General features: G+C 41.5%; 1 protein-coding gene across 3 annotated transcripts in view; it reads left to right on the plus strand.

Moving 5' to 3' along the window:
• The window catches only part of CORIN (corin, serine peptidase), a 219,866-nt gene that overhangs the window by 135,443 nt on the left and 69,233 nt on the right, over positions 1-15,190 (plus strand). For 2 of the 3 annotated variants that reach the window (XM_055339217.1, XM_055339232.1), the window contains 2 exons: positions 2,154-2,267; positions 13,138-13,245. In XM_055339217.1, coding sequence (XP_055195192.1) covers positions 2,154-2,267; positions 13,138-13,245 — 222 coding nt within the window. The remainder of the gene's footprint in view (positions 1-2,153; positions 2,268-13,137; positions 13,246-15,190) is intronic. The other variant, XM_055339225.1, reaches the window with a different exon arrangement.

A 15,190-nucleotide genomic window follows, 5' to 3' on the forward strand; every position in this document is an offset into this window, starting at 1 on the left:
GGAACAAATGAGACAAAACACAACACATGGATACAGAGAACAAAATGATGGTTTCTAGAGGAGAGGGTGGTTGGGTGTGAATGAAATGGGGGTGAATGGGGGTCAGGGGTACAAACTTACAGCTATCAAATAAGTTAGTCATGGGGATACAATGTACAGAATGGTGACTGTAGTCCATAATACTGCAGTGCTTATTTGCAAGTCGCCAAGAGAGTAAATCTTAGAAGTTCTCATCATAAGAAAAAACATTCTAACTTTGAATGGTGATGGATGGTAACCAGACTTCCTGAGGTGATCATTTGACCGTAGATATAAATATTGAATTATTATGCTGTATAATAACCTGAAACTAAGATAATGTTATGTGTCAATTATATTTCAATAAAAAAGACACAATGTATAAGAACATTTGAAAAGTCAAAGTAAAGTAAAATGAAGAAAATAAAAATTACTTTAAATCCTAATACTAGGGAGAATCATGGTAACCTTTGAGATACTTTTTCCTAGGCCACATTGTTTCATGTTTTTCTCATACAGAATGGTGTTTCCACTCCAATTATCCACTCAAATTATCTTGATCTTTGTTCCAAGACATCAAGTATTTTCTGCAGTATACTTTTCAATGGCTGTAACAGTATTTCTTATTTTGAAGGTAACAAAATTTATTTAACCAGCCCCTACTGTTGCATAGCTATTTTATCCTTTCCTTATAAATCCTGATGGTATAAATATACTTAAAAATAAAAACTTGCACTTATTTATAATGATTTCCTTTGTATGAGGTCCAAGAAATAAGATGCTTGGTTAAAGGTTAAAATGTGCATTTTATTTTATTTTTTAAAGGTTTTATTTATTTGAGAGAGAGAGGGAGAGCATGAGTGGGGAGGAGAGGGAGAAGCAGGCTCCCCACTGTGCAGGGAGCTCATTGTGGGACTGGATCCCAGGACCCTGGGATCATGATCAGAACTGAAGGCAGATGCTTAACCGACTAAGCCACCCAGGCACCCCTAAAATGTATATTTTAAAGGCATTTGATACACATTACCAAATATTTACATGTATTTCAAGACTCATTTTATTTTGAAAAGCAATTAATCCCCCCAACCTTTATTAAGTAGTCTCCCCACCCCAGCCTGGAGCCCAAAAAGGGGCTTGAACTCACCACCTGGAGATCAAGACTTGAGTAAGCTCAAGCTCAAGCCTGATTAACAGGCTGAGTCATCCAGGTTGACCCCTGATTTTTCCCTTTGTTAATGATTTTCCTTAAAAATCTTACCTATATTGTCTACCACAATTTTGAAACAATTGATTATTTGCTGAGTTTTTATTTTAAAAAGGGCACCATCATATACTAAAAAGCAAAAAAAAATCAAAGTGTAACTGCGTTAAAGAAAAGAATGAAAAAATTATTAGCTAATGTTATCTCATATCCCTTACACCAAAATAGACTGATAATTTTAACTGGCTTTTTTTTTTTTTTAAGGCAAATAAATATATTTGACTACAGGGCAGGGTGCCTGGAGGCTTGGTTCAAGCACACAATTGACAATTGACTCTTTTTACTGTAACTTTTTCTGTGCAACATTGAGAAGCCATTGAGAAGAGGGTTGTAGGTTTTTTTTTTTTTTTGATGTTTGTTAACCAGTAGTACTTCATTTTAAGTAAATTGCAACTATTAAGAAAAATACTCACATATGCCCCCACCCCCCACCTCCCTAGGCACAGGCTGTGCAACTGGTGAGCCGGCCGTCTCCTGCCCTGGGCCTGGGGCCCCCTCCCGCCCTGGGCCTGGACCCCCTCCCGCCCTGGGCCTGGGGACCCCTCCCGCCCTGAGCCTGGGACCCCCTCCCGCCCTGGGCCTGGGGACCCCTTCCGCCCTGGGCCTGGGGACCCCTCCCGCCCTGGGCATGGGGCCCTCTCAGCTACAAGCCCACGGGGGGAGGTTTGGGTTTTTTCTCTTTTCTCGGGCAAACCCTCTTTGTGGCTTTCCCAGGTAGTCTCACAGTCAATGTTCTAGAAGGTCCAAGAGCACCGGGTGGGGACGCGGAGACAGATCTAGAGCTGCAAGGAGGGCTCTCTTTCTGCTCGGTCTGTGTCCTGACTTTCCAGGAAAAAGGCTGGCTCTGACCCGGTTTCCCTCCCTCCTTTCCCAGCGCTCTGCGGCGGGGGCGACAGCTTCCAGTGCGCCAGCGGGCTGTGCGTGCCCCACAAGCTGCGCTGCAACGGCCACAACGACTGCGGGGACTGGAGCGACGAGGCGCAGTGCAGTAGGCGCGGGGCGGGCAGGGGTGGGGCTGTGGGCGGGGCGTCTGGGAGGGCGGGGCGAGTGGGGAGAGGGCGTGGTGGGGGCGTCAGGAAGGGGCGGGGCTATGGGCGGGGCGTCGGGGAGGGGCGGGGCGAGTGGGGAGAGGGCGTGGGCGGGGCGGGGCATCGGGAGAGGGAGCAGGCTGGCAGGTGTCAGGTGCAGGGGAAACCGACAGCCGGTCAGACCCCAACGGGGTCAGACCCCGGGTCAGACCCCGACGACCACAGGACCTTGGCGTAGACTCGTGTTAGTTTGCCTGGAGCAAACGTGGGCCGGCCGAGTGTTTGAGCCCCTTTCAAAGGTGCAATTCCGTTAGGAGCTCAAGACCTAGAGGTCTCGATGGAAACGTGTTTTGCATCCAGTGTCTTAAAACTGGAAGAGGGTCTTTTGTTGGTCTCGCGTGGGTGGGCATCTTGGTTTTGTTTTGTCGGTTTCATGAGTAGAAAGGTCCGTTTTTTTCAAAAAGAGGACATTTTCAATAGGGAGATGTCTCACCCTCGGGACCCTTGACATTCCTGACACAGCAGATGCGAAGTCTTGTTTGTGTTTCTCTAAATTTAGAGATAGTCTATGGTGTTACCTACTTTAAATCCATGGATTACTCGATCCAGCCATAAACACTGTCAATTTAGTTACTGTGGACCTGATGAGTTGTTTTGATTGAATTGGTCGGTGTTTGTCTAATATTGTAGGAGTCCGCTCGGGCTGCGGTATAAAATATCACAGGCCCTGTGGCTTAAACAGGAGCAAGTCATTCTCTTGTGGTTCTGGAGGCCAGAGTCTAAGATGAAGGTCAACAAGGTTCAGTTTCTGATGAGAGTTATTTTCTTGGCTTCTAGGCAGCTTGCATCTTCCTGCACACTCACCTGACCTCTTTGGAAGCGGAGGGGGTGAGGGAGAGGGTTCTGGGATCTCCTCCTCTTAGAAGGGTCCTATTGGGTTAGGACCCCACACCTTTATGACCTCATGTAGCCTTTATCACCTCCTTAAAAGGCCTGTCTCCAAATACAGTTATCTGGGAGCTAAATCTTTAAACAAACGCATTTTGGGAAGACAAGCATTCTGTCCATAACATATGTATTTATGTTCATATATATACTCAGCTTTTTTTAAAAGATTTCTTTATTTATTCATGAGACACAGAGAGAGAGAGGCAGAGTCATAGGCAGAGGGAGAAGTGGGCTCCGTGCAGGGAGCCCGACGTGGGACTCGATCCCAGATCCCCAGGATCACGCCCTGGGCGGAAGGTGGCACTAAACCGCTGAGCCACCCGAGCTGCCCATATATTCAGCTTTCAAGTTGTTTGCACTTATGCAACAGATAAAAAAGGAAAAATTAGCTTCAATAATACATTGCAGGATTTGCATCCAAAGCAGAGCCATATGCAATTGTGTTCTAATTACTTTTATAACTTATTAATTTTTTTATTTTTTATTTTTTTAATAATAAATTTATTTTTTATTGGTGTTCAATTTGCCAACATACAGAATAACACCCAGTGCTCATCCCGTCAAGTGCCCCCTTCAGTGCCCGTCACCCATTCACCCCCACCCCCCGCCCTCCTCCCCTTCCACCACCCCTAGTTCGTTTCCCAGAGTTAGGAGTCTTCATGTTCTGTCTCCCTTTCTGATATCTCCTACCCATTTCTTCTCCATTCCCTTCTATTCCCTTTCACTATTATTTATATTCCCCAAATGAATGAGACCATATAATGTTTGTCCTTCTCCAATTGACTTACTTCACTCAGCATAACACCCTCCAGTTCCATCCACGTTGAAGCAAATGGTGGGTATTTGTCATCTCTAATGTCTGAGGAATATTCCATTGTGTACATAAACCACATCTTTTTTTTTTAACATTTTTATTTATTTATTTTTATTTATGATAGTCACAGAGGGAGAGAGAGAGAGAGGCGCAGAGACATAGGCAGAGGGAGAAGCAGGCTCCATGCACCGGGAGCCCGATGTGGGATTCGATCCTGGGTCTCCAGGATCGCGCCCTGGGCCAAAGGCAGGCGCCAAACCGCTGCGCCACCCAGGGATCCCTAAACCACATCTTCTTTATCCATTCATCTTTCGATGGACACCGAGGCTCCTTCCACAGGTTGGCTATTGTGGACATGGCTGCTATAAACATTGGGGTGCAGGTGTCCCGGCGTTTCATTGCATCTGCATCTTTGGGGTAAATCCCCAGCAGTGCAATTGCTGGGTCGTAGGGCAGGTCTATTTTTAACTCTTTGAGGAACCTCCACACAGTTTTCCAGAGTGGCTGGAAATAATTTTATTTTTTTAAAGATTTTACATATTTATTTGACAGAGAGAGAGCACAAGCAGGGGGAGCAGCAGAGAGGGAGAAGCAGGCTTTCCACTGAGCAGGGAGCTCAATAGGATACCAGGACCCCGGGGTCATGACCTTAGTTAGCTCAAGGCAGATGCTTAGCCGACTGAGCCACCCAGGCACCCCTAATTGCTTTTTAATGGTTATAATCAGCAAAAGCTCTGTTTTAGTCCCTGTAGGAGCTGCCAAGGCTATATAAGAGCTCATAATTGTTGACCTTAATGGAAAGCTTCTATGGTCTGTTTGCCAGGTGGAACACCTCTATAACACCTCTTCTTCCATATAAAGGGTTGGGATGCTTATTTATCAGAAGTTTTGAAAGGTATCATATTATGGTTCTATTTCAGTTCAGTGTTTCCCAAACTGGTGTACCTGAGCCTTGAAAACTGCTTGAGAAAAAAAGATAATTTGACAAATGCTATCAAATCTACTTTTCAGAGAGTTGCAATACATATTCACACATTAAAAGTTCTGAGAAATGCCACAGTTTTTAAAAAGACAAATTCATTTTGCTTAACTTGGTATTTCCTCAGAATTGTTCGTTCCTCTACACCCCCACCTTTATTTATTGTTCACGCGTTCTTTTTTATTATTATTATTTGGTGTAATATGGAGCATCCTACGGAACTTCAGACATGCCCCCCATATTTTGGAAATGTTTTCACCAAGACATTTGTTTTTCTAATTTGGAACTCTCTCTTCAGGAAAGCTTGTAGCATATGGTTTTACACGAACAGCATTTTCATGGGATGTAGACATTAGGGAGTATTGCTGTGGATTTAGGAGGGAATATTTTATAGAGCACCCACAGTAGGGAATTATAATTATAATTCACTAGAATTATATCCAAAAATGGGAAATGTGGTGGAATCTTTTCCTTCTCTTCTAATGTGGCCCATGGGGGCATTATTAAAATTCCGCATGGGCCTCTGCTCCAGTGGTGGGCCAACACCGCTCATCATTACCTTCCTTCATTGCACGGAGCGCACTGAGCATTGCACTTTGCACAGTAAGAGATTGTGGCCACAATTTGCAATTGAATTTGAAGGAGTACATTTTCCTAGTCAGTGACTGAACAAAGCAGGCATCACTGTCCTGTAAGGCATAGAGCAATGTCCTGGGAGCCGAAGAGTTTATAGAGGAAGATACGGACTTTCCTCAGGAGCAGAAAAGTCCTATTCCCACGCCCATGTGCTCCAGTCAGCTGAGGAAATAAAATACATCCCTTCAGAAATTTTGTCTACGAAAATGCTTAGTTAGACGTTGAAAGCTTGGCATGTAATTATTTCCAAACTCACAAGGACATTCGACTCTGAGTTTTAACAGGCAGTGCCTGGGGCATTTCGGTGCATTTATTGAGGGTGCCCCCCTCCCACCATCCCCCCCCCTGCAGTGAAGGCATAGGGTAAGTCCGAAATAGGGCATGGATGCCAATCAGAGCATGCATGCAGCCTACAGACTCCTGTGGGGGGAGAAGGAAGTTTTGGTAGGCCAGCTCCCTGGGTGCACTGGCAGAGGAGGAGGGGGGCTGCCTTCCAAGAAAGGAAGGGAAGGAATTGTTATTTGTGAGTCCCCTGATCAACTCTGCTAGAGGCATCTATTTACATGATCTGATTTAATTTTCAGCAAAGGAGGTATTACTCCTTTTGTAGAGACGCAGAGCTGAGGTTGAGAGTTGATGGATGACTGTGCCAGGGGTTCAGAGTGCAAAATTTGAACCTGGTCTTCTATTACTTGTTTGTTTGCCTTTTTTTTTTTATCAAAGTGTAGTTGACACACAACGTTATATTAGTTTTAGGGGTGCAACCCAGTGATTCAACAATTCTGTATATTACATCAGCAAGCCAGGTATCTGGGACCTCTTCCTGACTTTCTCCCCTAACTGATTTTGTCATTTTTTCAATCTCTTCCCAAGTCTTGGTAGCTTGAATGCATTTCCAACCACCTGGAACAATTCCAGTGGTGTAGTGAAAAGATTTTCAAAAATTAAAAGTTTTCTTTTAGAAAGTCCTCTCTCTGTGACTTTAGGCAGGCTACCCCTCAATTGCTGGCTTTGTCCCGGAGGCTGGCTGCACATTAGCATCTGCAGGAAGGCCCACCCGCAGGGATCCTAACTCAGTTGGTCTGGAGGTGGAACCCAGCAGTACCTTTGCAAAACTGCCCGGGCAATTCCAATATGCAGCCAGATTTGAAACCACTGGACTAGGGAGTATCTGGTGTCTCTTTTGTTACTCACATCTTATCACTTTTTGATTCGATAGCCAGCTCTAGAACAGTGTCTGGTACATAGCTAGTCCTTAGCAAATGAATAATGGCCGTCACAAAGAAAAGAGCTTTAAGGAAAATAGTTGTCACAAAGAAAACAGCTGCCCCCCTTATGCCACATAAAATCACTGTCAAATACTTTTGGAAATCATTTGCTCGAATTTAGGGTAAAATTGGTTGACTTGTATTTTAATATAATTATACTACATACTATACTAATTATACTATGTACTAATTATACTGGGTTAACTACTTATTCTGAGTCTAATTAATTATACTAATCACCACAAAGTGTAGTGGTTACTCCTGCAAGCTCTTGAGTCAGGCTGCCTGGGGTTCCTATCTCTTCTTTACCATTTCCTGCTTCTGTGAATTTGGGGAAGTCACTCAATCTATCTGGGCCTGAGGGTCCTCATCAGTAAAATGGAGACAATAACAGTAACTGTCTCTAGGACTCTTGTGTGGAATAATGAACCTTCGGCTAAGCAGCACATAGACTGTCGTCTGTCTGGCATGTCATATCTCTGAAGGAATGCTAGGTTATTGCCATTTTATTCACCACATCTTCCCTCCCCTCCATCCCACACCTCACCTCCATCCATCCCTGCCCAGAACCTCTCACCTCCAAGCTGTATAGGATGACCACTTGAAGTCTTGGAGACAGCTGATAAAGATCAGGGGATATGCTGAGGAAACAGAAACACTAAAATATGCACAATGGCTTTATTATTTTTTTGTTTAGAAGATTTTTATTTATTTGAGGGGGGGCAGAGGGAAAGAGAGAGAGAAGCAGACTCCTCACTGAGTGTGGAGCTGGACACAGGGCTCGATCTCATGACCCTGAGATCATGACCTGAGCCAAAACCAAGACTCAGATGCATAACCAACTGAGTCACCCAGGCGCCCCAAATATCCACAACAGCTTTAAAACCAGCACTAGGTGAAGCTGTTTTAGAAAGGAGGCAACCCAAACAGCATGAAATAAAAACTGGTGTTCCAGATGATGTTTCTAAATCACCCCAAATGACCATATTTACTGTATCCTTTTTACTAAGGCAGGGATACAAGTAAATACCAGAAATATTTCCATCAAAATAATAAAAAAGGAAAATATTGCATTCTACACTGAAGGAAGAAGCTTCAGTTGTCTGGAAAATTCACTTCTGTTTAGTAACCATCTGTTACACGAATTGATAAAACTTGACTATTCTAGAAATCCTGCTACATGTGAAGCATGTTCTCGATACCCAGGAAATACAGAGATTGTTAAGACATGGGTTCTTTCTGCATGAGTCTTTGCGTCTAATCAGAGAAATAACATATACACATGGAGATCACTGAACACAGTACTTTAAGGCAATATGATAGAGGAGATGTCATAAAGGAAAAGAATTGGTGTAAACAAAAAATAAGGTGGGTAGGTCCTTTGAGTATGACAAAGACAGCATCATGAGGAGTTATGTTGGTGTGGAGAAAGCTGATGGAAAGATGGGATTGAAACCAGGCCTTGGACACAAGTGATGTTTGGAAAATCTAATTCAGTGGTTCTGAAGGGAAGGCAGTTTCGAGATGTATGGAGACATACTTGATTGTCACAGGTATGGACTTTGGAGGACGTGCTGTTGGCATTTAGTGGGTAGAGGCGAGAGGTGCTGTTCAACATCCTACAATGCATGGGATAGTGCTCACAGCAAAAATTACCCAATCCAAATCGTCAGTAGTACTGCTGTGGAGAAGTCTTCCTTCAGGGCTAGGAGTCGTTAGAAGAACCCGGGGAGTCAAGAAACCTTGGTAACTGCAATGAGTTGGGCAACTGTGGGCAAACCAAGTAACCTCTCTGGTCATCTCAAACCGAGGGCGCCCCTGGGTGGAAACTGAGCCTCCATACTTGAATCTTGAGTTGAGGCAACACAATTATGTTTATAGACTCATAGAGACTGAGCTAAAAGAATGAAGCTCTGGATGAAAGGTGTTCTGTTCTTAAATTTTCTCCTTTAATGATAATTTTAAGGGACAAGAGTTAATAACTAGTGTAAGATACCAAACAGAAATGAGTATCAACATGCAAGAACTTCAGAAGTAACATTTGGTATCAGGTACTCAAGAAGAAAAAAAAAATCCGTATCTAGAAAAACATCTACCTTAGGTTACACAAAATTATGCTTGTGTTGAGCAAGGAAGTCACAGCAAAAGGCTTTTGAAAATTTTGATTTGTTGGCCCTAAATTGTGCTGGCAACATCTCTTTTCAGTTCAAATAAACATTTATTCCAATAAAAGGAGGCACTGTGATCTTTGCTACTTGCTATTCATTTCTGCTAGGCGGGGCCTCGGGTTAAGGTTTTGTGTGTTTACTAATCACACAGACCTTAGGGAGGTGACAAGCTGTTTTCCAAGGGCAGCTAATTTTGTATCTAAACTCTGAAAACGGCTTCTAACCAAGTAATTCATCATGATGGAAAAGTGGAATCTGCACCTGTGTGAATAATAAGGAATTTTTTTAAATGCTTGAGTCATCTCCGTTTATGAAATAAATGTTTATTTTTATGAAATCACTTAATAAATGACAGCGTTAATTTAAAGAATATCTAGGACAGGGTGTTTTGATATGAATTACCAGGGTTTTCAGAATGGGCCTCATAGAGGGCCGCATGAATCTTTGGAAATTTTTGATGTGTTCCAAGGTTAATCAGATTCTAAAAGGAGTATGTGATTCTCTAGTTTTACCAACCAAAAAAAAAAAAAGTGTACTGCTAAAAAAAAAAAATTAACTCATATGGTTAAAATATGTCACCCTTCCACCTCACCCGCTCCTCTGGGGAATGCAAATACTTTCACGCTGATGGTCAGGTTGCGGCCCCTGGCTTTTGCTGATTCTAGCATACTGATTCAAAACTTCCCACAAGAGTAGTTTAGATGAAAAAACAGAGCAAAAATCAAAAAGACCTAAAACTTCCCAAGGAAATGTATATATTTTGATGCACAAATTCCTCAACTCTGCTCAGTGGGCAGGAGACCGAAGTTGTAACCTTTCTCAACTGGACTAGCAGGAGTGCCCAGGCAGTGGGGTGCAGGGTGAGGAGTTAGCACCCTCTGTTGAGTGGGAAGAAATAGTCCTGTCGAGTGAAAACTAGGACCTCTTTTTAGTGCATTTTCCCTTATGATGGTCATCCTTATTATGAAAACTATTCAGCCTGGGGGAAATTAAAAAATGAAAAGTACTTACAAAGTTCTGCATGTGTAGAAGTGTGAGCATATGTGTAGGCACGTGTGTGTGTGTTGTCCACATACACACCCTTTTAATTTGGACCCTGAACAGATGGTCCCTAAGGCTCTTTACACTTTTAAAATGATGTAATCCTAAAAGTATTTAAGTAGCTTCTTCGAAGAAGGCTTCAGGAAATAGAAATTTATAATTCATGTAAGTAATAAGTATAATATTTTTAAAAAGATGTTTTTAAAAGATTTTATTAAAAGAGACACAGGCAGAGGGAAATGCGGGCTTCCTGTGGGGAGCCTGATGCAGGACTCGATCCTGCAACCCCAGGATCATGACCTGAGCCGAAGGTAGACGCTCAACTGCTGAGCCACCCGGTGCCCAACAAGTATCATATTTTGATGTATGTGGCTGACAGTTTAATTGATCAATGCCCAAGAATTTTGATCCTTGTCAAAATTCAAATTATCATGGAGTTTGGGATGTTTATAGTGAAAAGTACCCATCACCAGTCATGTAAGATGCAGACGTAGGCTTGAGGAGAAACCATCAGCTAGAATTTAGGAGACTGGACTATTGATCATTAAACTTAATTCGCTTTTTGTTGTTGTTGTTGTTAAAGATTTTATTTATTTATTTTAGAGAGGAGAGAGAGAGATGGAGAGTGGGAGCATGAGTAGGGAGGAGAGGGAGAAGCAGGCTCCCCCGTGAGCAGGTTGCTTGACGTGGAGGCTCGATCCCAGGACCCCAGGATCATGACCTGAGCCGAAGGCAGACGCTTAACTGACTGAGCCACCCAGGTGCCCCCATTTAATTGATTTTAAATAACAGAAAAGATAATACATTCAAGAAATCTCATTTCTTATTAAATGCAGGCTTCCTTACACAGATTAATTTAAAACATTGTTATAGCTTCATGAGGTGCAATTTCCATACATATGTTATCCCATTGATTTGTAGTAAATTTATAGAGTCATATGACCATCACCACAATTCCCTTCTCGAACTTCTCCATCTCCTCTCGGATTTCCCTCCCACCTGTTTGTAGCCAATCCCACTTCCACTCCTCCAGCTACAGATAACCGCTGCTCTGATCTCCGTCTCTCTAAGTTTTCTTTTTCTAGGAATTTCATAAATGGATTGTACAATATGTAGTCTTTGTATCTGGTTTCTCTTATTTAGCATAATGATTTCGAGGTTCATCTATGCTCTCGCACGTATCAATAGTGTGATAGTTTTTTTTTTAGCAGTGTGATAGTTTTAATTTAAGCAGGATAGTATTTCATCATTTGAATATTCTATATTTTGTTTATTCATTCACCAGCTGGTGAGCGTTTGGATTGTTTCTAGTCTTTGGCTATTGTGTATAATGCTGCCATGAACGTTTACATCCAAGTCTTGGTGTGGATGTCTATCTCATTTCTCTTGGGTAGATTTCTAAGGTTGGAATTCATAAATCGTATGATAAGGCTATAGTTAACTTTATGAAAAGCTACCATACTGCTCTCGAGTGTGGCATTACTGCTTTACATCCCCACCAACTACATATGAGAGTTTCAGTGTCTCAAAAGCCTTGCTAATACTTGGTATTTTTTTAAAAAAATATTATTATAGCCACCTTAGGGGATATGTAATGGTACCTCATTGTGGTTTTAATTTGCATTTCCTTAATAACTAGTTCTATTGAGCACCTTTTTATGTGCTTATTAGCTATTTGCACATCTTCTGTAAAGATTTTCTATTCAACTCTTTTGTGGATTTGTAATTGAGTTGTCTGATTATTGACTGTAGGAGTTCTATATATATTCTGGGTCTAAGTGCTTTGTCAGATACATGATTTGCAACTTTTATTTCAGTATGTGCCTTGTCTTATTATTTTCTTAATAGTATCTTTTGAGACACAAATATTTTTTACTTTAATGAAGTCCATCTACTATTATTTTTTTGTAATGGCTTGTGTTTTGGTCATTATATCTAAGAATGTGGTATATCCAAGGATTCTTCCAAGGTCAAAAAGATTTCTTTTTCCTAGAGGCTTCATAATTTTAGCTCTTACATCGAAGCCCATGATCCACTTTGAGAAAATTTTTGCATACAGGTTGAGGTAAAAGCCAGACTTTGCAATTGGCCCACCACCATTTGTTGAAGAGCACTATTTCTCCAATGAATTATGTTGGCATCTTACATATATTAATTTGCATTACACAGATTTATTACTCTCTTCCCCAAACCCTATTAAGCAATTGATCTTATCCCAATGTCATAAATCACTTCACAGACTCATAGATTTTTAACGAATACACTCAAGTTCCCACAGCTAGTAGATGGTGGAACCAGGATACTCAACTATCTGGTTTACCCACATACAAGATCTACCTTATTAAAATTTCATTGCACGTTGCTTACTTCAATATTAAACGTTAAGCTCCCTGCGGTTACACATCCCTTAGTCTTATCCTGCCACTGTAATGTAGTCCAGTACTGCTTATTTGAGGGTCCTGTTATGCAACACTCAGTTGACTTGAGTGATAAAATTTGTGTGAAAATAACAACCTTATAATCTAAATAATTGTTTCTCTCAATTATGTTTATGCTTATCATTGACAAAACTAGACTTTCATTTTTAAGGAAACAAGTACTCACTCTCTATTAAAAGTCATTCATTCTGCATGAGCATGAGCTTCATTATGAACTAGGTTGAGCTGAGAGTGTTACTGGTTATAAAGGAGCTTTCATATTGACTGTACAGCGGATCTCACATAAAGACTTTCAGAAAGTGATAGAAGCTTCAGCTTGGAAGCCAGGAGGTCCTCGTCCTGGCTCTGTAGTAACCTATGTGACCTTGAGCAAGACCTTGGATCTCTCTATACCACAGTCTCCCCACTGGTAAAACAGTAGATGTGGACCCGGTTACCATTATGATTTGCCTCTCATGATGTGCTCTTGTTAAATGAAGTACTACTGTAACACCCTGCTCTGCTCTGGTGACACATCAGTGGCTTCTCTTCTGTGCAGACTGCAGCGAGAATCTCTTCCACTGTCACACGGGCAAGTGCCTTAATTACAGCCTCGTGTGTGATGGATACGATGACTGTGGGGACCTGAGTGATGAGCAGAACTGTGGTAAGTAGGCTTGTTTCCCTAAAGGTTTTCATTTAAAGTTACATAAATGTATAATCCAGAACTCGTAGCTCTGGATTGTTGTTGTTAATGTGATTAGCAAATTAAGTTACAAAATGATTGGTTTCTTAATTTTTAGAAAGAGTTTTTTTTTTCAATTACTGGTCTCAGCCATGTCTTATGTGTAAATGTAATATTTCTCATATAGACTCATAATAAGGAGGTGCTTAAGAAGTGGAGTAGAAAGATGGGTTACAGTTGTTAATATGGTAATAATTTTTTCCTCCTTGAAAGTGTTCTATTTCTCTTTTTGGTTGTAAGCAATGGCTCATATTTAGATTTTGAGCTCTAGAGCAAAACTAGGCAGGCATGTATTGTCATGTGTCTGATACCCTCATTATATGCAACCAAGGACCCCTCCTTCATTTGATTGCCAAGCATTGCAGGGGCAGCTTCTGCAGTGGTGACACATAGGGTTAGGACATGCACATTTATTTTATGTACAAAATCTGATCTGATCTTTTAAGAAAATGAACCTGCCTACTACTTTTAAGTTTACACCTATAAACAACATCTTCCCAATTCCCCACCCCCAGGGAATTGGTAACTACCATTCTACTCTTTGTTTTTTTACAAATTCAGCTAAGATTTCACATAAAAGTGCTATCACACAGATATTTGTCTTTTATTTTGACTTACCTCACTTAGCATAAACACACAATGTTATATATCCACTACATCTTAATAAATAAAAGGATGAACCTACTATTTAAAGAGCTGTGTTCAGTTGTGAATGCCATCTCATGAATTAAAAGCAGCAAACTTCCTTTTCCTTATTTACCTTCTTGACTTTGTGGTTGACCTTTAGAATTTTTAAGTAGTGTATTATTGAGTGACGTGAGGACTTTGTAATGCGAACAAAAAGGCAGGCTAACAGGAGGAGATACCCTGGGCAAATAATGTGAAATAATATTCAGCATTAGAAAATGTTGAAGCAGGTGTTGAGGAAGGATCAGAGAAATGCCTTGGAGTGGCCAGTGTCAGAAGTGGCCCCATACTGGGAAACTAGATAGTTTCTAGAAGCAGCTGTCTAGCTGCCCCCTCACTACATCCATAAAAATATTGTTAATGTGCATATGTACAAATAATCCCACATGTCAGTAGGTAGATATGGATTCTCTTTGGGGACTGAGTAATCATGGGACAAATAATGAGAGGCAGTTTTAATTGTATATATCATAGAATTTAGAGTTGGAAGAGGCCTTACAAGTGATCTAATCCAAAACCTCCTTTTAGTAGTGAAATCACTGGAGAAAAGAGAGGGGGAAGTGTGGGGGATTGGGTGGAGGGCTTGGGTGTAGCTTGGTAGTTGGACAGGTCAATGGAGAAGGCTAAGGTATAGTTACTGTGTGATCAAGAATGGTCTTACCACTCAACCTAATTCCTCTGAAGATGGTAGGATGTCACGAAATGTGCTCTTGGGGTGACTTTGCCCCTATGCAAAGGTAATTATTTCCCTTAGGTCAGTCTCTGCCCCCAGCTGCCCATTGTTAGCAGGCTGAGCATGTGGTGGTTCTTCTGGTTTCTGCGCTGGCATCTGATCTATTATGTCTTTCTTCTTCTCCCTGCACTCCATCTTCCATACACCTTACTTTATTGATCAGTTTGTCCTTTCAGATCCATGGTTGCTCTATGAGCCTGTGTTAGTGGCAGTGGCACTGTTAACAAATACTCATAATAGTTCCCCAGTATTGAATCTGTCACCTGTGAATCCATACACTTCTTTTAAAGTGTTATTTATATTAAGGTTATTCCACTTCTCATGGTAAAGAATACTATAGGTTCTGCTCTCTGTGAGAAGAAACATTGCTTGATTCCCTTTTTTTTTTTTCTCCAGGAATGTATAGTTTGGGGAAGAGGTTAAATCCAGGCTAAAAAGGATCATGAA

Source organism: Nyctereutes procyonoides, unplaced genomic scaffold, assembly GCF_905146905.1.
Source record: "Nyctereutes procyonoides isolate TBG_1078 unplaced genomic scaffold, NYPRO_anot_genome, whole genome shotgun sequence".
In the NCBI taxonomy this organism is placed as follows: Eukaryota; Metazoa; Chordata; class Mammalia; order Carnivora; family Canidae; genus Nyctereutes; species Nyctereutes procyonoides.